Below are 25,580 nucleotides of genomic sequence, written 5' to 3'. Positions count from 1 at the left end.
ATTTCTCAAAAGAAAAGCTTGATTAGAGGCAACAGTAGAATTCAGTTGACCAGCATTGACAGATGTACAATAGTTGACAGCAAAAACAGATTACTGCCATTGGTCGATCTTCATTGTTATTCCAGGAAGCAATCCTGAAGTGAGCCCGTACAAACCTCCTCCCTTTAAGAGGTTTCATGACATCATAACAGCAGAGCTGTCCCTACGGGAGTCCTCCCAATACCACACTGTACAAACAGCTTGATCCTATTCCCTATGCCCCAGATTGTTTTTATCTTCACTCCATACAAAGTCTGTGGACAGTTTGCACAGGGACATTTGGGGTGATGGTGGTGGAGGGGGGGCGTGGGGGAGGGAGTGGAGAAGAGGGTGAGAGAGAGAAAAGAGTGCAATGTGTGTAGGATGCTTCTCAGAAGGCAAAGGCCACAGTGACAGACAATCTGTCCCTTGATGCAGAGTTCAATACATGCATAGGGAAAACGTCTGTTCCGAAGAAGGGTCACTGACCCGAAACGTTAACTCTGCTTCTCTCTCCACAGATGCTGCCAGACCTGCTTTTCTTGTTTTTAATTTCAGATTTCCAGCATCTGCAGTATTTTGCTTTTATTTTAGGGAAAACGTCTACCACCTTTGGCTGGCTGACGAAGCGTGAACGTGATATCAAGCTGATCCTTAGGACAAAGCTGATGGTTTATAAGGCCTGTGTTCTCAGCGCCTTGCTGTATGGCTGGGTAATGTAGACGATTTACAGTTAATAGGAAAAGAAGCTCAATATTTTCCATCTTCGCTGTCTGCTGCACAGCATGAGTATATCCTGGCAGGACAAAATCACAAATATGACAGTCCTCAAAGGCAGAGCTCCCAAGTGCGTTGACACTAACCAGAGACAGCTTTGGTGGATCGGACACTTCTGCAGATGGAAGACAGTCGGATACCCAACGACCTGCTGTACTTTGAGATAGCCGGGGCCAGACAACCAGTGGGACGCCCAAAGCTCTGCTTCAAGTTTTCTTGCAAGTGTGACATGAAGGCCCTCAATATCTACCATCACACCTGGGAGTCACTAGCTGATGACACATCCTGTGGAGTGTGCATTACCATGCTGACCAATTGCTATAGCAGCTTGGCAATAGGTGCCAACGTCAAAAACAACTCAGCATCACTTGGCAGCTTCATGTGCAGCACTTGGGAGGCAGGTTCTGCTCAAATGATGAGTCTTCACAGTCATCAGCAAAGGTGCACCAAGAGAAGACATCCCACCTAAATGGATTGTTTGCTGTGTGTCTATCATCTTTCATAGATGGAAGGATGTCAACCACACAAAGTTTGTTGACAGCTCACACAGGGGCATGGGGGATGGGGAAAGAGGAAAATGCAATTTGTGTAGGATGCTTCTCAGAAGACAAAGTCTCTATAATAAGATAAGCAATCTATTCTACAGGAAGCTTCCTCCATACACCACTGAAGACCAACATAGTAGTACAAGACTGGACAGACAAGGAATTTACAAGAAAATAAAGATGTCTGTCACAACATCACTCCAAGGTCGCAAGATTCTCAGGATAAGATCGCCACTGGCAAAGTTGCTAGTTATTACCCATGCATATACTTTCATATATGGGTTCACATTACATTACAAGCCCAATGAACGTGGTTTTTGAAAATACTGATCAAAAATGCAATTAGCCACATCTAGATTCCCGATCAGCTATACGTGGCTAGGAGCTAATGTATTTGCCAACACTGATTTAGCTCAGCTGATGTAACAGAAGTATGTTTCAAACTCAAACTGCAAAGCTGACAAAAATTGGAAAATTTTGATTTACAAGAAATTGGAAAACCACTTGCCATTAAACAGAACCCTTCCAAATCTGGGTGAAGAACTTGGTGCAACAGCAAAGGAACATGGCGGCTGCTCCTGAGATTGGCAGAGCAGCAAAGATGTTCAAAAGAAAATTTATTGGGGCTGAAAAGTTACCGAAAAGAGTTATTACAAGGAAAGTGATAGAAAAGCATCAAGAAATCTAACTTCATAGGATTGTTCATCCTGTAAGCTGATTTATCATGTCCCTTAAGCAAGGGATATTGAGTGGATGAGTGCCCAAGGGTGCAAAAAGGACCATGGAATCCAAGTCCAGAAAATACTCTGGATTACTCATGCAAATCTTTCACTCATGCAAGTGGAACAATAAATAATTCAAATGCTGCATTTACATTATTCATTACAGTTGGACGTTGAGTGCATTACCCTGTGGTTAAAGTACCAAGGGTCAAGTAGCACTGTATCCTAACTGATTAGTGAAGATCAGGTCATTCCCTGTTTCACAAGCCACAGCAAAGTGTAATTGTAGAAATCTTGAACAGTTAAATCTTTGTGACAAAAGATAACATTGCAATGAAGCAGAGAACCTGAAGTCATTAGACTTCATTAGATTTTATATTTCAACTGACACACATCGATGCCAGGGAGCCCTAAACCCAAACAGAGACTCTTCTTTTGCAATGTTGGGAAATAAATATTCCAGGGTACACAATATTTTGGAAAGACAGACAGAATGGCAAAGGAGGAGGGGTAGTCTTGATAATAAAGGATGACATAAGGACATTAATGATAAAGGATCTGGCCTCAGATTTTTTTTAAATTCACTCATGGGATGCGGGCGTCGCTGGCCAGGCCAACATTTATTGCCCAACCCTAATTGCCCTCGAGAAGGTGGTGGTGAGCTGCCTTCTTGAACCGCTGCAATCCATTTGGGGTAGGTATACCCACAATACTGTTAGGAAGGGAGTTCCAGGATTTTGACCCAGCGACAGTGAAGGAATGGCGATATAGTTCCAAATCAGGATGGTGTGTGACTTGGAGGGGAACTTGCAGGTGGTGATGTTCCCATGCATCTACTGCTCTTGTCCTTCTATTTGGTAGAGGTCGCGGGTTTGGAAGGTGCTGTATAAGGAGCCTTGGTGCATTGATGCAGTGCATCTTGTAGATGGTACACACTGCTGCCACTGTGCGTCAGTGGTGGAGGGAGTGAATGTTTGTAGATGGGGTGCCAATCAAGCGGGCTGCTTTGTCCTGGATGGTATCGAGTTTCTGGAGTGTTGTTGGAGCTGCACCCATCCAGGCAAGTGGAGAGTATTCCATCATACTCCTGACTTGTGCCTTGTAGATGGTAGACAAGCTTTGGGGAGTCAGGAGGTGAGTTACTCGCCTCAGGATTCCTAGCCTCTGACCTGCTCTTGTAGCCACGGTATTTATATGGCCTCTCCAGTTCAGTTTCTGGTCAATGGTAGCCCCTAGGATGTTGATAGTGGGAGATTCAGCGATGGTAATGTCATTGAATGTCAATGTAATGTAGAATCAGTATGGGTGTAAATTAGGAATAGCAAGAATCAGAAAACACTGGTGGTAGTAAGTTTATAGGCCCCGAATAGTAGTTATACCATTGGACAGAGCATTAAAGAAGAAATTATTGGAGCTTGTAACAACGGCAATGTAATAATTATGGGGGACTTTGATCTTCATATAGACTGGGACAGTGAAATTGGCAAGAGTTGTCTACATGAGTTTGTAGAATGATTTTGGGACAGTTTCTTGGAGCAATATGTTGTGGAACCGACTAGGGATAAAGCTAACTTAGATCCAGTATTGTGTAATTAAGCAAGGTTAAATAGTAATGTCATAGTAAAAGATCCACTGGGAAATGATGATGATAACATTGAGTTCCTGGTTAAGTTTGAAAGCGGCATACTCCAATCACAAACAAATATCTTAAACTTAAACAAAGCCAATTATGTAGGTATGAGGGGAGAACTGGCTAAGGTAAATTGGGTAAATAGACTAAAAGGTATGGCTGTAAATGAAACAATTCAAAATATTCATGTACATTCCACTGAAAAAAAATCTCAGCAAGCAAGACCCACCCATGGAAGTTAAGGACAGTATTTGATTAAAACTGATGCTTATAATGGTGCAAAAAAAAAAGTAGCAAGTCTGAGGATTGGAAGTATTTTAGAAACCAAAGGGTAACCAAAAAGTTGATAAAAAAGGAAAAAAGTTATCTAATCAGTAATATAAAACAGATTGTAAGGGCTTTCATAAGTATGTAAAAGGAAGAGTGGCTACAGTAAACATTGCTCCCTAAGAAGCAGAGGCAGGAGAAATTATCATGAGAATGAGGAAATGGCAGAGACAGACACTAAATATTTTGAGTTTGTCTTCACGGTAGAAGACACAAGTTTCAAACCAGAAATAGACAGTAACCTAGGGGATAAAAAAGTGTGAGGAAATCAAGGAAATTAGTATCAGCAGAGAAAAGGTATTGGAGAAATGCAAGGGACCAAAATCTGACAAATCCCAGGGATCTGATGGACTACTCCCTAGGGTTCTAAAAAGAGGTAGCTGCAGAGATAGTGGATGTGCTAGCCATGATTTTCCAAAATTCCTCAGATTCAGGAATGGTCCCATCAAATTGGAAGTTGGCAAATGTTAGACTGCTTTTCAATAAAGGAGAGAAAGAGAAAACCAGGAACTACAGGCCAGTTAGCCTATCAGTCGTTAGGAAAATGCTGGAATCTATTATTAAGGAAGCCTGAACAATGCACTTAGAAAAGCACTGTATGATTAGAAAAAGCCAACATGATTTTGCTAAAGGGAAATCCTGCTTGACAAAGTTATTAGAGTTTTTTGAGGATTTAACTAGTAGGGTAGATAAAGCGGAACCAGTAGATGTTTTATAATGATAATTATACCCCCTGTACCTGGACCCCTCCCCTCTGGCCTCTTACCCGCTCTTGATCTTTTCATTGAAGACGGTCGGTGAGACATCGGCCGTCTCAATTTCTCTGCCCACCCCCCCCCCCCCCTCACTCACTGTAACCTGCCCCCCTCTGAACTTGCTGCACTCCGCTCTCGCAGGTCTAACCCCGACATTGTCATCAAACCTGCAGATAAGAGTGGTGCTGTTGTTGTCTGGCTTACCGACCTCTACCTTGCAAAAGTTTAACGCCAACTCTCAGACACTTCTTCCTACCTCCCCCTGGACAATGACCCCACCACCGAACATCAAGCTACTGTCCACAGAATTGTCAATGATCTCATCTCCTCTGGAGATCTTCCCTCTACAACTTTCAACCTCATAGTCCTGCGACCCCAGAAAGCCCACTTCTACCTCCTTCCCAAAATCCACAAACAGGACTGTCCCAGCAGACCCACGGTTTCAGTCTGTTCCTGCCCCACTGAACTTATTTCTTCCTATCTTGACTCCATCTTTTCTCCCCTGGTCCAATCTCTTCCCGCCTACATCCATGACTCTTCTGACACCCTACGTCATTGACAATTTCCAGTTTCCTGGCCCTAACCACTACCTCTTCACTATGGACGTTCAATCTCTCTACACCTCCATTCCCCACCAGGACAGTTTGAGGGCTCTCCGCTTCTTGCTTGAACAGAGGCCCAACCAGTCCCCATTCACCACTACCCTCCTCTGCCTGGCTGAACTTGTTCTCACATTGAACAACTTCTCCTTCAACTCCACTCACTTCCTTCAAGTAAAAGGTGTTGCTATGGGTACCCACATGGGGCCCAGTTATGCCTGTCTTTTTGTGGGATATGTCGAACATTCCTTGTTCCAGTCCTACTCAGGCCCCCTCCCCCAACTCTTTTTCCAGTACATTGATGACTGTATCGGTGCCGTTTCCTGTTCCCGCCCCAAACTAGAAAAATCAACTTTGCTTCTAATTTCCACCCTTCGCTCACCTTCACATGGTCCATCTCCGACACTTCCCTTCCTTGACTTCTCTGTCTCCATCTGTGGGGATAGACTGTTTACGAATATTCATAAGCCCACCGACTCCCACAGCTACCTCGACTACACTTCACATCCTGCCTCCTGTAAGGACTCCATTCCATTCTCCCAGTTTCTCCATCTCTGACGCATCTACTCTGATGCTACCTTCCACAACAATGCTTCCGATATGTCTTCCTTTTTCCTCAACCGAGGATTCCCCCCCGCTATGGTTGACAGGGCCCTCAACCGTGTCCGGCCCATTTCCCACACCTCTACCCTCACCCCTTCCCCTCACTCCCAGAACTGCGACAGGGTTCCCCTTGTCCTCACTTTCCACCCCATCAGCCTCCAGATCCAAAGGATCATCCTCCGCCACATCCAGCGTGATGCCACTACCAAACGCATCTTCCCCTCCCTTCCTTTGTCAGCATTCCGAAGGGACCGTTCCCTCCGTGATACCCTTGACCACTCCTCCATTACCCCCACTACCTCGTCCCCATCCCACAGCACCTTCCCCTGCAATCGCAGGTGGTGTAATATCTGCCCATTTACCTCCTCTCTCCTCACTATCCAAGGTCCCAAACATTCCTTTCAGGTGAAGCAGCAATTTACTTGTACTTCTTTCAATGTAGTATACTGTATTCGCTGCTCACAATGTGGCCTCCTCTACATTGGGGAGACCAAACGCAGATTGGGTGACCGCTTTGCAGAACACCTGCGCTCAGTCCGTAAGCATGACCCCAAGCTTCTGGTTGCTGGCCATTTCAAAACACCCCCCACTCTCATGCTCACATCTGTGTCCTGGGATTGCTGCAGTGTCCCAATGAACATCAATGCAAGCTCGAGGAACAGCATCTCATTTACCGGTTAGGCACACTACAGCCTGCCAGACTGAACATCGAGTTCAATAATTTCAGAGCACGACGGGTCCCCCTTTTTATGCTTAGTTTTTTTTTCTTTTCCCTTTTTTATTTGGTTATTTTATGTTTTTCAGTTTGTTTCCACTGTGCTTACCTACTGTTTTGGTTTTTTAAAATGTGTTTCTTTATGTTTGTGCTTTACAGTCATTCACACCCACTCTGTACTAACGCTTTGTCTTTCAGCACACCATTAACATACCGTTCACCTTTGTCAGTTATTCTCGGTGACCCTGTCCTATCAACACCTTCACCTTTGTTATCTCTTGCCCACTCCTGCCTTACTTGCTTAAAACCCTACACATTCTTAATATTTGTCAGTTCTGAAGAAGGGTCTCTGACCTGAAACGTTAACTCTGCTTCTCTCTGCACAGATGCTGCCAGACCTGAGTATTTCCAGCATTTCTTGTTTTTATTTCGGATTTCCAGCATTTTGCTTTTATTACAGTAGACGTTTTATGATTGGATTTCCAAAAGGCATTTGATAAAGTGCCACACAAAACTGTTAATAGGCAAGATAAGGGCTTTTTAGAATTTTAAAAATTCATTCATGGGATATGGGCATCACTGGCTAGGCCAGCATTTATTGCCCAATCCTAAGTGCCCTTGAGAAGGTGGTAGTGAGCCACCTTGAACCGCTGCAGTTCATGTGGGTTAAGTACACCCACAGTGCTGTTAGGAGTTGGGGGTAGTATGTTAGCATGGATAGAGGATTGGGTAACGGACAGGAAGCAAAGAGTGGGCATAAATGGGGCATTTTCAAATTGACAGGCAGCGAAGAGTGGAGTGCCGCAAGGAACAGTGCGGGTACCTCAGCTATTTACAATCTTATTAATGGCCTAGATTAATAAATAATGTATCAAAGTTTGCTAATAACACAAAGGTAGGTGGAAAGGTAAGCTGTGAGGAGGACATAGAGGGGCTGCAGGAGACAGGTTAATTGAGTGGGCAACAAGATGGCAGATGGAGTATAATGTAGGGAAGTGTGAAGTTATTCACTTTGGTCGTAAGAATAGAAAGTAGAATATTTCTTAAAAGGTGTGAAATTTATAAGTGTTGCTGAAAGAGACTTGGGTGTGCTTGTGTAAGGAATGCAGAAAGTTAGCATGCAGGTACAGCAAGAAATTAGGCATGCAAATGGCATGTTGGCCTTTATGGCAAGGGGATTAGAGTACAGTAATGAAGTCTTGCTACAATTGTATAGAGTTTTGAGAGACCACATCTGCAGTACTGTGCAGTTTTGGTCTCCGCATTTAAGAAAGGACATAGGAGGCGGTACAGCAAAGGTTCACTACATTGGTCCTTGGGATGAGGGGGTTGTCCTATGATGAGAGGGTGAGTAAATTGGGTCTACGTTCTCTGGAGTTTAGAGGAATGGGAGGTGATCTCACTGAAACATACAAGATTCTGAAGGGGCTGGCTAGGGGAGACAGATTGTTTCAGCTGGTCAGGGAATCTAAAACACTGGTGCATAGTCCCAGGATAAAGGGGCTGATCATTTAGGACAGATGAGAAAATACTTCAGTCAGAGGGTTTTGAAACTTTGGAATTCGCTACCGCAGAGGATTGTGGATGCTCCATTGTTGAATACATTTAAGGTTGGGATAAGCAGGTTTTTGGTTGAAAAGTGACATCGGAGTGATGTCACAATCAACAGTGAGAGCAGGGAAACAGAGCGCCGCCGGGTGAGTATATAGGCAAGTTTTAATTTAAATCAAATATAGCATCAAATATCACAGGCAAGCATGATTGGTTTGGAAGAAACTACCTATTTGAACATACAAATTAGGAGGACGACGACACTCGGCCCTTCGAACCTGCTCCACCATTCAATAAGCTCATGGCTGAACTAATTACTCCACATTTCCACCTACCCCCGATAACCTTTCACCTCCTTGCTCATCAAGAATCCATCTACCATTGCCTTAAAAATATTCAAAGACTCTGCTGCCACTGCCTTTTGAGGAAGAGAATTCCAAAGACTTCAGAGAAAAAATTTCTCTTCATCTCTATTAAATGGGCGAGCCCTTATTTTTAAACAGTGACTCCTAGTTCTAGATTCTCCCACAAGGGGAAACATCCTTTCCACATCCACCCTGTCAAGACCCCTCAGGATCTTATATGTTTCAATCAAGTCGCCTCTTACTCTAAATTCCAGCAGATACAAGCCTAGCCTGTCCAATCGTAAGACAGCCCACCCATTCCAGGTATTAGTCTAGTAAACCTTCTCTGTACTGCCTCCAATGCATTTACATCCTTCCCTAAATAAGGAGACCAGTACTGTACACAGTACTCCAGATGTGGTCTCACCAATGCCCTGTATAGCTGAATCATAACCTCTCTACTTTTGTTTTCAATCTCCCTCGCAATAAACAATAATATTCTATTAGCTTTCCTAATTACATGCTGTACCTGCATACTAACCTTTTGCGATTCATGCAGGACACCCAGATCCCTCTGCATCGCAGCACTCTGTAATCTCTCACCATTTAGATTAAATGCTTTTTTATTCTTCCTGCCAAAATGGACAATTTCCCACATTATACTCCATTTGCCAGGTCTTTGCCAACTCACTTAACCTATCTCTGTCCCTTTGTAGCCCCCTTATGTCCTCTTCACAAGTTACCTTCCTACCTATCTTTGTGTGTGTCATCAGCAAATTTAGCAACCATACCTTCAGTCCCTTCATCCAAGTCATTTATATAAATTGTAAAAGATTGAGGCCCCAGCACAGATGCCTGTGGCACACCACTTGTCACATCTTGCCAACCAGAAAATGACCTATTTATGCCTACTCAGTTTCCTGTCAGCGAGCCAATCTTCTATCCATGCCAATATGTTACCCCCTAAACCATGAGCTTTTATTTTCTGCAATAAGCTTTGATGTGGCACCTTATCAAATGCCTTCTGGAAATCTAAGTACTATACATCCACTTGTTCCCCTTTATCCACAGCACATGTAACTCCCTCAAAGAACTCCAATAAATTGGTTAAACACTATTTCCCTTTCACAAAACCATGTTGACTCTACCTGATTACCTTGAATTTTTCTAAATGCCCTGCTAGAACGTCTTTAGTAATAGCTTCTAACATTTTCCCCAAGACAGATGTTAAACTAACTGGCCTGTAGTTTTCTGCTTTCTGTCTCCCTCCCTTTCTGAATAGAGGGGTTACATTCGCTATTTTCAAATCTAACAGAACCTTATCCAACTCTAGGGAATTTTGGAAAATTAAACCTAAAGCATCAACTATCTCACTAGACCCTTCTTTTAACACCCCAGGATGAAGTCCATCAGGACCCAGGAACTTGTCAGCCCACAGCTCCAACAATTTATTCAGTACCACTTTCCTGGTTATTGTAATTTTCTTGAGTTCTTCCCTCCCTTCTATTTCCTGACATAGCTGACACTGGCATGTTACTTGTATCCTCAATAGTGAAGACCAATGTAAAATATCTGTTCAATTCATCTGCCATCTCCTTATTATCCATTATTAATTCTCCAGGCTCATTTTCTATTGGACCAACGCTCACTTTGTTGACTCTTTTTAAATATCTATAGAAACTCTTACTATCTGTCTTAATATTTCCAGCTAGCTTTCTCTCGTACTTTCATTTTACCTTCCTCATCAATCTTTTAGTCATTCTTCGCTGTTTCGGGAGTATCTGGTAAGTGATTAAGGTCCCTTCAAATTCTAATGTTTAAAATAGTAAAGGCACTAGTGGTAAGCTTAATATATAAAAAGGAAAATAATAAAATAGTTAATTAAAAACACATTAAGGATGGCAAGACAGGTGATGTGTCACGGCTGCAGCATGTGGGAGCTCCTGGATGCCAGTGTGATCCAGGGCAAACACGCCTGCAATAAGTGTTTAGGGTTGAAAGAGCTTTGGCTCAGAAACATTGAACTGGAGGCCGAGCTACAGACACTGTGACACGTCAGGGAGGGGGAAGTTACCAGGACATTTTGTACCAGGAGGTGGTCACACCCCTTAAAATAGGGTCTTCTAATTTGGTCAGTGGTCAAGGACAGGAGAGTATGGCTGCAGCTGAGGCAGGTAAGGGGACCCAGAGGGCATGAGTGCAGGAGCCTCAGCCTTTGCGATTGTCCAACCAAGTTTGAGGTACTTTCTGCTTGTTTGGATGATAGCAGGGGCTGCAGGGTGGATGAGAAACCTGACCATGGCACCATCGTACAGGAAGCCATTCAAGTGGAGCGAGAAACAAAAAAGGAATGTAATGGTACTAGGGGAGAGTATAATTAGAGGGATTGACACTGTTCTCTGTAGCAAAGAGCGAGAGTCCACACAGTTGTGTTGCATTCTGCTCAGGGCTGGAGAGGAACTTAGTCGGAGGGGGAGGATCCAGTCAATGTGGTCCATGTAGTTACCAACTACAGTCAGTATGAGGAACAAGGCACAAAATTAAGCAGAACCTCAAAAGGTAATAATCTCTGGATTATGACCTGAGCCACGTGCAAACTGGCATAAGGCAAATAAAATTAGAGAAATTAATGCATGGCTCAAAGACTGGTGTGGTAGAAGTGGGTTCCGGTTCGTGGTGCACTGGCACCAGTCCTGGGGAAAGTGGTGGCTGTACCGTTGGGACGGTCTATACCTGAACTGTGCTGGGGCCGGTGTTCCAGCAAGCCACATAACTAGGGAAGTAGAGAGGGTTTTAAACTGAATAGTGGGGGCAAGGGATCAAATTTGGGAAGATATGGTAAATCAAGAAGTAGAGACAAGGCAAGAGAGAAAGGTATTAATATGGGAAATGATAAACAGACTGACAGGAAGGGACAGAGCGTACAAATATAACAGTAAATCAACAGATAAGGCTAGAGGTGACAAATAATAAAAAGGGCAAAACTGAAGGCTCTGTATCTGAATGCACATAGCATTCGAAACAAAACAGAGGAACTGAGCGCAAATAGAAATCAAGTACAATCTGACAGCCATTATAGAGACATAGCTGCAGATCGACAGATTGGGACCTGAATATTGAAGGGTACATGGCATTTAGGAAGGACAGGAAGCTTAAAAAAAGTGGAAGGATAGCTCTGTTAATTAATGATGGTATTAGCACAATAGGGAGGGATGATCTAAGTTCAGACGACCAGGATGTAGAAGCAGTTTGGGTAGAGATGAGAAATCAAAGGCAAGAGGTCACTTGTGGGAGTGGTGTACAGTACAGCATGGCTACCCGACCCGAACCAAACCTGGCCCGACGACATGTGTCGGGTTCAGGTCGGGTTGCTCTTCCGGGTCCTGCATTCGGGCATGGGCCAGGTCGGACACAGTGATAGCCAGGATGTCAAGGCGGGAAACATTTGGACTCCGCACTAGTCTTCAGTGAGCGATTCATTCCAAGGTAAAGCACAACCTCTTCAATAATGTTGATTATATTCCAGTGGTCGGGTCGGGTGCAGCAAAAGGTCAAAGGACTTGGGCCGGGTTTCATTTGCTAATCCGAGCAGGCCTTTAGTGTACAGGCCACCCAACATTAACCACATTGTAGGACAGGATATAAAGAAATAATGGCAGCGTGTCAGAAAAGGTACAGTGATAATTATGGGGGATTTTTAACCTACATATAAACTGGAAAAATCAGATGGGCAGAGGAGGCCTAGATGAGGAGTATACAGAATGTTTTCGGGATAATTTCTTGGAATATGTTCTGGAGCCAACCAGAGAGCAGGCTATACTAGACCTGGTATTGTGCAACGATACAAGATTAATTAATGACCTCATAGTTAAGGCGCCCCAAGATAGCAGTGATCATAATATGATTGAATTTTACATTCAGTTTGAGAGAGAGAGAGAGAGAGAGAAGAGTGGGTCCAAGACTAGTATTTTAAACTTAATTATGAGGGCACGACAGCAGGGCTAGCTAAAGTGAACTGGCAAATTAGGTTAAGTGATAGGTCAATAGAGATGCAGTGGCAGACATTTAAGTGGATATTTCAGAATACACAGAATAGATACATTTCAACGAGAAAGAAAAATTCCACAGGTGGGACCCGCCATCCGTGGTTAACTAAAACAGTTAGATAGTATCAAAAAAGAAAAAGCCTATAATTATGCAAAGGTGGGAGGCATGTCAGAAGATTGGACAGAATATAAAAAACAGCAAAGAATGACTAAAAGATTGATAAGGAAGTTAAAATTAGAGTAAGAGAAAGCTAGAAATATAAAGACAGATAGTAAGAGTTTCTATAGATATTTTTAAAAAGCGTTAATGAAGTGAGCGTTGGTCCTATAGAAAGTGAATATGGGGAATTAATAATGGATAATAAGGACTTGGCAGATAAATTGAGCAGGTATTTTGCATCGGACTTCACTATTGAGGATACAAAAAACATGCCAGTATCAGCTATAAGTCAGGAAATAGAAGGGAGGGAGGCAGGCACTCAAGAAAATTACAATAACCAGGGAAGCGGTACTGAACAAGTTGTTCAAGCTGTGGGCTGACAAGTCCCCAGGTCCTGACACGACTTCATCCTAGGGACTTAAAAGGGTCTAGTGAGATAGTTGATGAGTTAGTTTTAATTTTCCAAAATTCCCTAGATTTGGGAAAGCTTCAATTAGATTGGAAAATAGCAAATGTAACTCCTTTATTCAAAAAGGGAGGGAGACAGAAAGCAGGAAACTACAAGCCAGTTAGCTTAACATCTGTCTTAGGGAAAATGTTAGAAGCTATTAAGACGTTATAGCAGGGCATTTAGAAAAATTCAAGGTAATCACGCAGAGTCAACATGGTTTTGTGAAAGGGAAATCACGTTTATTGGAGTTCTTTGAGGGAGTTACATGTGCTGTGGATACAGGTGGCAGGACTATATCTCCAACACAGAAGTCCTTGAAGCGGCCAACACCCCCAGCTTATACACACTACTGAGTCAGCGGCGCTTGAGATGGCTTGGCCATGTGAGCCGCATGGAAGATGGCAGGATCCCCAAAGACACATTGTACAGCGAGCTCGCCACTGGTATCAGACCCACCGGCCGTCCATGTCTCCATTATAAAGACGTCTGCAAACGCGACATGAAATCGTGTGACATTGATCACAAGTCGTGGGAGTCAGTTGCCAGCATTCGCCAGAGCTGGCGGGCAGCCATAAAGACAGGGCTAAATTGTGGCGAGTCGAAGAGACTTAGTAGTTGGCAGGAAAAAAGACAGAGGCGCAAGGGGAGAGCCAACTGTGCAACAGCCCCAACAAACAAATTTCTCTGCAGCACCTGTGGAAGAGCCTGTCACTCCAGAATTGGCCTTTATAGCCACTCCAGGCGCTGCTTCACAAACCACTGACCACCTCCAGGCGCGTATCCATTGTCTCTCGAGATAAGGAGGCCAAAAAGGATAAAGGGTAACAAGTGGATGCATTGTACTTATATTTCCAGAAGGCATTTGATAAGGTGCCACAACAAAGTTTATTGCAGAAAATAAAAGCTCATGCTGTAGGGGGTAACATATTGGCATGGATAGAAGATTGGCTAGCTGACAGGAAAGAGTAGACATAAATGGGTAATTTTCTGGTTGGCAAGATGTAACAAGTGGTGTGCCACAGGGCTCTGTGCTGGGGCTTCAACTTTTTACAATTTATATCAATGACTTAGATGAAGGGACCGAAGGTATGGTTGCTAAATTTGCTGATGACACACAAAGATAGGTAGGAAAGTAACTTGTGAAGAGGACATAAAGGAGCTACAAAGGGACAGAGATAGGTTAAGTGAGTGGGCAAAGACCTGGCAAATGGAGTATAATGTGGGAAAGTGGGAAATTGTCCATTTTGGCAGGAAGAATAAAAAAGCATATTATCTAAATAAAGAGAGATTGCAGAGCGCTGAAATGCAGAGGAATCTGGGTGTCCTCGTGCATGAATCACAAAAGGTTAGATGCAAGTACAGCACGCAATTAGGAAAGCTAATAGAATGTTATTGTGTATCGCGAGGGGAATTGAATACAAAAGTAGGGAGGTTATGCTTCAGCTATACAGGACATTGGCGAGACCACATCTGGAGTACTGTGTACAGTACTGGTCTCCTTATTTAAGGAAGGATGTAAATGTGTTGGAGGCAGTACAGAGAAGGTTTACTAGACGAATACCTGGAATGGACGGACTGTCTTCCGAGGAAAGACTGGAAAGGCTAGGCTTGTATCTGCTGGAATTTAGAAGAGTAAGAGGCGACTTGATTGAAACATAAGATCCTGAGGGGTCTTGACAGGGTGGATGTGGAAAGGATGTTTCCCCTTTGTGGGAGAATCTAGAACTAGGAATTACTGCTTAAAAATAAGGGGTCGCCCATTTAAGGCGGATGAGGAGAAATTTTTTTTCGGAGGGCCATGGGTCTTTGGAATTCTCTTCCTCAAAAGGCGGTGGCAGCAGAGTCTTTGAATATTTTTAAGGCAGTGGTAGATAGATTCTTGATAAGCAAGGGCGTGGAAGGTTATCGGGGGTAGGTGGAAATGTGAAGTAATCAGTTCAGCCATGAACTTATTGAATGGCGGAGCAGGCTCGAAGGGCCGAGTGGCCTGCTCCGAATACGTATGTTCGTACATACATCATCCAACAGCATTCTCCATATTTATTTTTGGTCATTGGTGTAACTTTGTTGTTCACCATCATTCTGCAGGTAAATAACTAATGCAAGTTTCATGAATGTTTAAACTTTTGTGCTATGAAAACAGTCACACAATGGTGCCTCCGGCATTACGACACACTGGGTCAGAATTTGCTGGCAAAATAACAGCATTTTTAACATGCACACCGTTATTTATATGTAAATCATAAAGCAATTTACAGTGATGGAGATACCTCGAGATATGAATCTCCACAGACTGTGGGAAAAAAAACAGCAGCTGACCATCACCCTCCCCATGAGTTGAGAAATTACTGCATTTGCATATTCATTACAAATTAAACTCGCCACAGAAAGTTAGGGCCGAGACCCAAGCCACTCAAACTCTCCACCCAGAAAGGCAACAAACTGCAGACTCATTCCTGAAGGTAGTTAAAAAGAGATTTTTATTTTCATTAATTTTCTTAGTGCCTTTTTGTTGTGTATTTTCATCCAATTTTTTTTCCCCACTCCTTATTTCTCTTCCTGTCCCCGACTTGGTCAGTTCACCCAGTTTCCTCCTCTCTCATTGCTCTATTTCTTTCACAATCCTTAAATCTCATTGATTAAAAGGAAATAGGTTTTAGTCCAGTCATTCACCAGTCTTGGACATTGCCAAGCCATAATCGGCTTGCACTTCCAGCAATTTGCAGCAGAAAAAAATCTGAGCTCAAGGACAAGGGAAAAAGTCCAACAGCATGTCAGGAGATGCTCCACTCATGAAAATTCTGGACCAGTGACTTCATAAAAACGTTAAAGGAGGTTGCCCCTTTTATTTTCGTCCTTGCCTATAGACTTGAGCTGGTACAGGCTCACTGCAGTGGACGAGGATGCACCCATCAGAATAAACAGCCAGTTTATCAGTTGCTGACTGCATGTCTTTGACTCTTCCATGATTGTCTAAGAATTTGGTAGTTTAAACATAACCAATTTTATTTTGAAAGTACTTTGAGATTAGCAGGCCACTGTTCCTCACTCAAAGGCACTTTAAGCCACTTAATTCTTTCTATCTCTTCAGATGTGATTTATGTTGACACAATGAACAGTATTTACCAAATTAAAAATATATGTAAATACAAAGTGCTTTTCCTGTGTTTTGAGAAAATACAAAACCTACCTACTTCTGCACATGCAGAACTTTGGGTCTCTGTTTATTTTCATTTGAGAGATCCACAGGACACAAATGATTTGATTTTTTTTTTTAAGTGCATCTATTCACATAATGAAGTCTAGCATGTGTCACACATTAATTATGGATTAAGCTCATTTGCAGGACATCATTCTGATAGCAGTTATTATAGGCAATCTGTTCAGCTGAACGTGCTGATTTATTTAAATAGCTACCACTATATTGGTAGTGTTAACTTTTCCACCCTACCTAAATCAAAAACAAGCAGTCTCCTTTGCTCCCAAAGCGTACCTTTCTGTTGCTGCTGCCAGATCCCAGACCCTGTTGAGGTCTGTCAGTACTCATGACTCCACCACCCTGTCTGATCGCAGCACTTTCACCCACCAGACCAAAGACCCCTAATGCCCTCTGGAGCTGACACAAGCAATCACAAGGATCAAAGGTCTTTTGGTCCACTTCCAGATGTGTTAATTTAAATAAAACCTAAAAGCAATATCAGTGAGTGATTGATATATGGACGAGCAGAATAGAGTCAAGCTGCTGATGCATCCATATTCTTGAAAGACATTATCCCTTGCTCATGTTGCAATTCCAGCACCATCATAAATGTGTCACTGGTTAAAGAATGTGATCTAAAAAAGGTTTTGTACTTTCCCTGTCCAAGTGCAGAAGTTTAGTATTTAGAAAGGTTCCAGTCATGTGCACAAGCATAGAACAGAACAAATGAATGGAAATGTCATGGAATATTTAGTGAAATAACTACCTCCAAAAAGTGCAAAGCACAAGAAACTGAAGACAAAGGCTAATTTAGACTTTTCCTAGAAGCTCACTAAGAATTCAGACAATGAGGTCATGAGCCAGTAGGCATGAGAAGCAATGGTTGTTCTCAAGTAACCAGAAAAAGGTTACTTTACAGGTAATAGATCTAGAAAGCAAGACTAAACACAGCAAGTGACAAATGGAAGAAACAAAATTCAAACTAGTCAAAATGTACTAGATTCCAAGCTCAAGTGTGAGTTGCTTGGAAAAAAAACTGTTTCCTTCAACATGTAAGCATTGAAAAGTTCTAGCTGTTACAGAACTAGGCACAGAGAAATCTACACTGGAACTGAAAAGAGCATATTGTAAAAAGGGAAAGTCTTACATTGGAATGATATTTGTTTTAAAAAAACATAACATGAAATCATTTAAATATTGCAATACACAAATTCCGGCTGCACATCCTTCAAAATCATTATATCTGTCTACCTGTGATAAACAAAAAAAGCTAACTCATTTACCAGCTTGCACAATGATATCATTTGCATTTGGAAAACGTTCTGAACAAAAATTCTTATTGTGTAAGGGTTATCAAGTAAAACGGGATGCTGAGCTAACTTGACTTTCTTAGGGCACACCAACCAGTGCACTACTTACCAAAGAGGACTCGTTCCCATATATTTCAACTGTCAACCAATAGATGTGTAAAACAAAAGAAATTCAAGTCACATGGAATGACGTGTCTTATAAACCCTTCATTACTATGGAGAATGCTCGGATCTCCATTAAGTACCTCAAACAGAATTGCTGGTGGTGACAACTCACATATGGAATCATAGGTGCAGCCCCATATCCTACTAATCCAGCAGCAGCAATATGGATAATGTGCTGATTGATTGCAACTGGGATTATAATTAACAATAGTCAAATAAAAAAATGTTCAGAGCTGCAACCTAATAGCAATGTTCTCAAAGTTTGAGACATTAAAACATTTGATAGTTCATCTAATACATCGCCTCAAAAAACACAAAATAGAACATTGTATTTTCTTCTGAAGATTGACAAAAATAGATATATTTCTGCATTTTATATTTTAAGATTTTAAATAGACTGCATCGTTGAGAGAATCCTACAGTTTCAATGGCAGTGATGCCCTATACTCCTAACTGGCTGCCCAGTACGTTCAACTGGAAAACTGTGTCTGGATAAACAGTCTTTATTTATCTCTGTAGATTTGGTCAGAAATCAAGTTGAAAGAATGCTGCTTCTGGCTAGGACCATTTGAAACATTAACTTCCGGAGGTTGACAGACCGTGTAATTGCCGAAATTAATCTGACTGCTGAACCAGTAATGAAAATGTTTGGAGGAAGATGGTAATATCCAGATATTGAACACCTCACTTCACCGGGTGTAGGATCTGTTTCATTTCACGTCAAACATAAAAGAATTCCAATGGCATGAATCATGACTCGGATTTCTCAACTTTAGTTCTGCTGGAGATCCAAACTCTGGGGGCACACTGGAAATTCACATTGGATGACTTTTATTTAACAATCCAGTCACTTTGTAAGAAAATCAGAAAGTAATGGCAGAACTTCTCTCAAGATCGAAATTTGGGGTAATTTTTCCATTTATAAAATAATAAAATTTAGCACTCAAAATTTTCCAATAGAAGTGACTTCCCGCTCAAGTGGATTACATTCTGCTAAAATTCAAGTTTAAAAATTCAAGCATGGTTTGAAAAAAAGTTAGAGAATTTTGTGAAATGTTTGTTATCTTTAATGCAATCTGAGTACATGTGACCCTGCAGTACATTTCAGCTTGTTTAATTAACTTTGGAAGATGTTCACCAAACCACATCACATTCTGGATTTTTTTCAAAGATGATTTATGGGCTGGAATGTAAAAGTGACAGCATTCAGAGTTCTGGGAGCAGTTTAAGCATTTCTGAAAGACGATTTAAGAAAAGCATGTTCAACTACCATAACCCTTTTATGATCTCTCATCAATCTGGTCAAGGAGGTTTTCCCATCTTAAGGTGAAGATCAAACTTTGACTTTTGCTACTACAGATTAAAAATTCAGCAATGTAAAATAGGTGACATTAGTTTAATATACGCATGTAAGCTTGCAAAATCTGACATAATGGAAACAAGACTAGCTTAATGCAATAACTTTGCATTACTAATGTCCTATTCAGGGCCAGTATGTGTACTGCAGCTATAACATGTTTGCTAATTAGTCCCCATTCAAAGGCTTTTAATAAAAAAAACAAAGCAGCATCTCCCATTTTATCCAACAAACCTCACTTTACTCAATTTTGTTTCAACACATAAATCAAATCCTTCACCAAAATTACTGCAAGCGTAATATGCTAGAATTTATGATACTATGTCAGCTGTGGTTCAGTTGGTAGCACTCTCGCCTTTGCTTCAGACATTTGTTGGTTCAAGTCCCACTCTAGTACTTGAGCGCAACAATCTAGGCTGACACGCCAATGCAGTATAGAGGGAATGGCGCACTGTTGGACATGCTGCCTTTTGGATGAGATATTAAACCGAGGCCCCGTCTGCCCTCAGGTGTATGAAAAAATCCCATAGCATTATTTCAAAGAGGAATAGGGAAGTTATCCCCGATGTCCAAGCCAATATTTATCCCTTAAATCAACATCACAAAAACAGATTATCCAGCCATTGTCATACACTTCTTGTGGGAGCTTTCTGCGTGCAAACTGGCTGCCACATTCCCATGTTACAACAGTGACTACACTTCACAAGTACTTCATTGGCTGTAAAGTGCTTTAGGACATCCAGTGGTCATGAAAGGTGGGATATAAATGCAACTCTGTCTTTCTTTATGGGATGCATCCTGCAAACAATGAACACCAGATGGCTCACTTTTTGATCAATATACAAGGATAATTTATGAATAAACTAAACAGTCTACTAATATTCAATTTCTTACACTATATAAAAGCAGATTTTTTGTTTTTGTACTCTCAGCAAACACCCATGTTTTCACAAAGGTATGCATTTTGTTAAAAATTATAAGTGGAAGGATGATCTGCTCTACAAACAGCATAAAAATAAGACAAACCAGTTAAACTCTAACTACCAGCATAATCCAATATAAAAGTCAAGCTTCATCAATGGAGTACCTGTAATCACTTCAAATGGAACACAAGATATGCTCTTAGGTGCATGTAAAAGGTACAAAGCTCCTTATGGATGGTTTGGTTAGAATAAGCATGACAGAGGGTTGGACTTGGAAAGGTTTAAATTAAAATTTTACTTTTATTGCCATCAGGAGTCTTTTCCCAAAAACTTTATTACATACCATCTGTGAAGTATCCAAAGAAAGTATGGTTCGTTTTTCATCTGTGGGACACTCCAGAGCATCGGAAACACTTGTCCCTCCTGCAAGTAAAGGAAATTAAATGACTGATTTTATAGTGGTTTTGCTTTTCTTTGTTTTACAAACACTTAACACTGATGGTCTCCAGACAACTCAGCGCAGATGTGCTCAGCAGGACACGGATTGCCATTCAGACTGTGATAACATTAGGAAAGCGTGGACAGAACTGCAAGTTGAATTCCTTCTGATACATGCAAAGTACTGGTGTTATTCAAGGTTTAATAAAAGACATCACTACAAAACTGATTTTTCCAATTTATATCAAAAATTTTTAATATTTAGCTTAAAGGATAATATTACAACTATAAGATTAAACTCGGACTATTTGTACACAGCAATAGTTGGTAGCAGGCAATAGAGAAGGGCATCACATTACAGCACCAATATGTACCAGTGGCAGTCAATCTCAAGTTGTTCATCTCTATGCAGTAACACTGAACAACCACCAACAGTTTTCCAAAAAGGAGGAACAAATTTAACTTCCTGTATTTGCAAAGTCAGCAGTCCCATAAAAAATTAGCACAAAAATAACTAGTTTTACAGCATGTGCCATCATATGTTTAAGTTTTATATATGCAAACCGCTGCTGAGAAATCTTTATGCCATGTGGCAGTAGTTTCCTAAAGCAGAGATACTGGAGTAGAAATTCATCTTGGCAATTAGCAAAAAACCAGTGGCATTGCTTTGGCCGCCTGCTATAGGCCCCACTCAATATTCAGCTCCCGAATATTGGGCCAGGCATATAATGGGTGCTTTGCACTAACACCCAAGATAAATTTCGACCCCAACATTTCCAAAAAGGAGGAAAAAGGTTTCAGCAACTCAACATGCAGCTCTATACATGCAACATAGGTTTGTTATTCCACCACCACCACGCTCCCCCAACCCATTTTACTTGGAGGTGGTACAACAAAGAGAAAATCTCCAGAATATTTATCTGCCCTCCTCCACAGAGAAGGTATGACCCCAGAAGAAATAGAGGAACATTATACCAAAAAAAAAAAAAAGTTTGGTTCCATTATAAAAGGGAGATTATTTTCAATCTGCCCCAGAGAACTCAGCAAGCCAATGTCCAAAATGTAGGTTATCTATTTACAATGATTTCAGTAGCATGTTAAACTGCATAATTTTGGCTGGTTAAATATCAGCAGGACCCCTTGCACATATTTAGGAGTTCTTGAGTCTAGACTCTTACCAACTAGTGCCTAACTTAATTTCCCTACTGGAAGAGTGTGTGTATTCCATACCAGGTGAAGAAAAACTCTGTTTATATATGAATTTCTGTTAGCTTGGAGCTCCTTGAACATAGTGATGTATTTCCATTCATGTCAGACATCCAGCTGATCAAAACAAGTGTTTATTGTGCTGTGGTATGGTTTTATGGACCGCTCTAGTATCTGACCAAAACAGTCACTATGATGTCAGAAAGGGCATTACAGAAGAGTCCTATTCTGATGTCTATACAGGCACACTTTCAGCAGAAGTCACTGGGCATGAAGCAGGAATGAGAACAGTGATCAATTTCCTCCCTGCTTAATCCAGGAATGCTAAAGAACAGTGCAATGTTTCTATTGCCCCAACTGAGATGAAAGGGATACATTAATGGAATTCTGGAAGAAATTAGTTTGCTGTGTAATTGTAATCTGATACTGGGATAATCCTAGATATTCGTGCACCCAAGAGTGTGGAATGTCAGATTTGATGCAGCTAAGGCTTTAACCAACTCTTCGTGCTGAGTAAAAGGCAAATGACAGCGTTGCTTTGTGCTCTTTCAAGCTCAAGCAGTGCAAAACATGACCTACAAACTTCAAAAGAATAAAATATTTACTTCAATTACTGAGGCAAGAAAACTGTTAGCAATCTGGAAACAACCAACACAATTGGCAGCATAAATATCTTTAAATTTTTTTTTTATAAATGTAATTTTTTTCCACATTGGTCAACTTATTCCTATATGCACCTTTATATTTGGGTATCCATTCAGTGATTAGCTAAAGTTCTTGTAGCAGGCAAGCTATTTTTTCACCAATTCCCCAGTTCCCTGCACATCACTATGCTAATACACAAACGATCAACAAAGAAAAAATAAATTCTTAGAAGTACTAAGTTTGACTGTTAAGTAGCTTTGAACTCAAATCCTAACATATCTGGTTGAGAGACAAGTATTCTGCCACTTCTGCTGCCAAGTCATTCAAGCAAACTATTATACTTCTTTAAATCTAAAGTAGTGAACATAATGTGCAACTGTGTGTTACAAAACAATGTGTAATAATAATCAGTGGCAGTGTCCACATCATGTGCATCAGTACAACTGCTACAGAATGTTAGGATTCCAGTCCTATCAAATAAGTTGAAGATGATGGAGGCAAATGAAGACAAAATCAGCACTGCAACCATTTCACAGGCAGCCAAAACAGTTTTCAAAACACAGATTCAATTTTACCACTGCCACCCACGATGATTCGTGGGTACGAAACATACTGCTACACAACTAAATCAACCAGAACTGCATTATAAAACCAGAAGAGTCAACAACTTCAAAGAGTTAATGAAAATAAGATTCTAAATTGCCTACAGGAGGCAGGCTGGTTACTTCAGTGTCCAGCAGAGACACGAAACAAGAGTATAGATTTTGAATACATTTGAGGACAGCATTTTTAATTGCGCTTTTAAAAATTAGGAAGGTAAATGTTAGATGTACTTCAAACAAAAAATGTAAACGTTATTTATTGAAAGAATATGCATTTCCCTTCTTTTTCCAACAATTTGTTCTTCACCCCTCCTAAAGGGATCACTTCCTCAATAATACACAATTCCAAGAAGCTTTGATTAGAAGTCAGCTTCCAATATAACCATGGGATCATTCTTCATGTCAGCTTAGGCAGGCTATTCATTCAAAGGGACAACAGTCAAAATCAATCCTGCCCCCAACTGATAGCCACATTTACATATGGTCAGTGATTTAAATTGCAAACGTTAGCTGATTATTTTATCCTGCCTAAAACATTAACCTGGGTAAATCAACTACCTTTGCACTGATCAGAGACTGAACATGGAACTTTCCTGGTTTATATTAGGTGTCAGCATTGGCTCAATGGTAACTCCCTCACTTCAGAGTAGAGGGTCATGGTTCAAAGCCCCAATCTAGTGACTGAAGTACATAATCGCAGGTGACATTTCAGCGAAGTGCTAAAGCAGTGCTGCAGTGTTGGAGATACTGTTTTTCAGAGAAGATTTCATGGCCTTATTCAAGAAACAGGGAGTCCCAGCCAAATCAAACATGTTCCCGCTGCTTAACACCAAGTGGTTCCATGTTTTAGTGTTGATAGAGAACCTGCCAAAACTTTAAAAAATGCAAATTCTCAAATTTGTTTAAATGCTGTATTCTCTACAAGCTTGCATAAACTTCACCTTTTTTGTTGGTTTATCGCTGAAAACTCAACTGATACCAACTTTTGATATAGCCTTATGGGCTGTGCTGTTAGACTCGGTCTATGTGACAGAAATAAAGTCACTGAAAAAACTGCAACAGCAGCAGTTTACTGATCCAAATGAACAGACTGAACTCATTCACTAAAGAAAAAGTTATAACCCACATTTTTTCTGAAATCTGTTGACTCATTTTATTAGCATTTCCCAAAATAACTAACTGCATACTAGCAGGCACAGCTATTCTTTATTTGCTGACTTCTAAACAAGCTACCTTTCAATACAGATTTTTGTAGCTCACTGGTGCATGCTTAAGTTTCCTTTCAGATTAAGTAGCAGGAAAGCAAAGCTCCTGTTTCTATACCTTGTTATTGGAGCCCAGAACTCCAGGTGTGACCATAAATCTCTCCATAGACCATACTTACTATTTATTGCAGTGTTACCCAGTCATAAAGTTAAGCAAAGGTTGAGAAACTAGCAATTGCAAGTAAATACAGTTAGAGCCAATCTTTTAACTTAAAACGTAGGTTCACTAATTTAGCATTTACTTCACATTATTTACACAAAACATTACAATTTGGAAGTAAGAAATTGATTTTATGGCCGATTTATTATTCATGCAAGTATAGGTAAGAAGAAAAGATTATCTCATTCAGCCGAAGCTCAAAATACACACACAAAACATTCTTTTGAGTTTATGCCTGGGCTATAACTTACATGTTATGTGGGTCAATGGGAAATTTGAATTGGATTGATACATTTACATGAATATGTATTAGCCAGATTTGAATTTTCATAGCTTTTATTCCTCTTCTAGCAAGGTTACATTTATTAACTACCCCTACTAGCCCAGGAGATGGCAGTGGCCCTCCTTGAACAGTTGGAGTTCTTGTGATAGGACTTCCATAATGGTATTAAAGTAGGTAATTCTAGGATTTTGACCCAATGATGAAGGAGCGACAAAATATGTCCAAGTCAATATGGTGAGATTTGGAAGTAAACTCAAGTGCTGGCACTCTCATGATCTTCGTTGCTTTTATCCTCCTCAGTAGCAGAGGAGGAAATAAACTTGATGCATTGTGCACTTGATGAGCTCGTGGATAGTAAACATGGCAACTAGTCTGCCAGTGGATATCGAGTTCAGTGGTAAGAGTGCTGATCAAGTGGACTGCTTTACTGAATTTCAGCCGACATCACAAATTCACCCATCACTACCCCTGGGTTTGGTCATGTTCTACCATGAAGACAGACGACCAGTGGTACAGGCATCAAGCTATATAGTTGGGTTAGGCGTAAAGGGTCCTTAACACTGATGCTGGATCCCATGATTTCAGATTAAACAATGCCAAGGAATTTTGCCGATTACGACTTGACTCTCATAACAGACTGATCCTCCTGTTAAACACCACTTGGAAGCACTGACAAATGCAAGGCATAAAATGTACTCTGGGTGGGAACTTCAACGTCCACCACAAGAGTGGCTTGGTACCACCACCAATGACTGAGCAAGTCATGCTCTAAATGCCACAAGTA

General features: G+C 41.2%; 1 protein-coding gene across 2 annotated transcripts in view; it reads right to left on the bottom strand.

The window, feature by feature from the left end:
• Positions 1-25,580, bottom strand: part of agps (alkylglycerone phosphate synthase) — a 177,617-nt gene that overhangs the window by 90,601 nt on the left and 61,436 nt on the right. For both annotated transcript variants that reach the window (XM_068035498.1, XM_068035497.1), the window contains exon 7: positions 20,541-20,620. In XM_068035498.1, coding sequence (XP_067891599.1) covers positions 20,541-20,620 — 80 coding nt within the window. The remainder of the gene's footprint in view (positions 1-20,540; positions 20,621-25,580) is intronic.

Source organism: Heterodontus francisci, chromosome 7 (assembly GCF_036365525.1).
Source record: "Heterodontus francisci isolate sHetFra1 chromosome 7, sHetFra1.hap1, whole genome shotgun sequence".
Classification (NCBI taxonomy): Eukaryota; Metazoa; Chordata; class Chondrichthyes; order Heterodontiformes; family Heterodontidae; genus Heterodontus; species Heterodontus francisci.
Note: the sequence above shows the minus strand (reverse complement) of the source record. Positions and strands in the feature narration are given on the sequence as shown.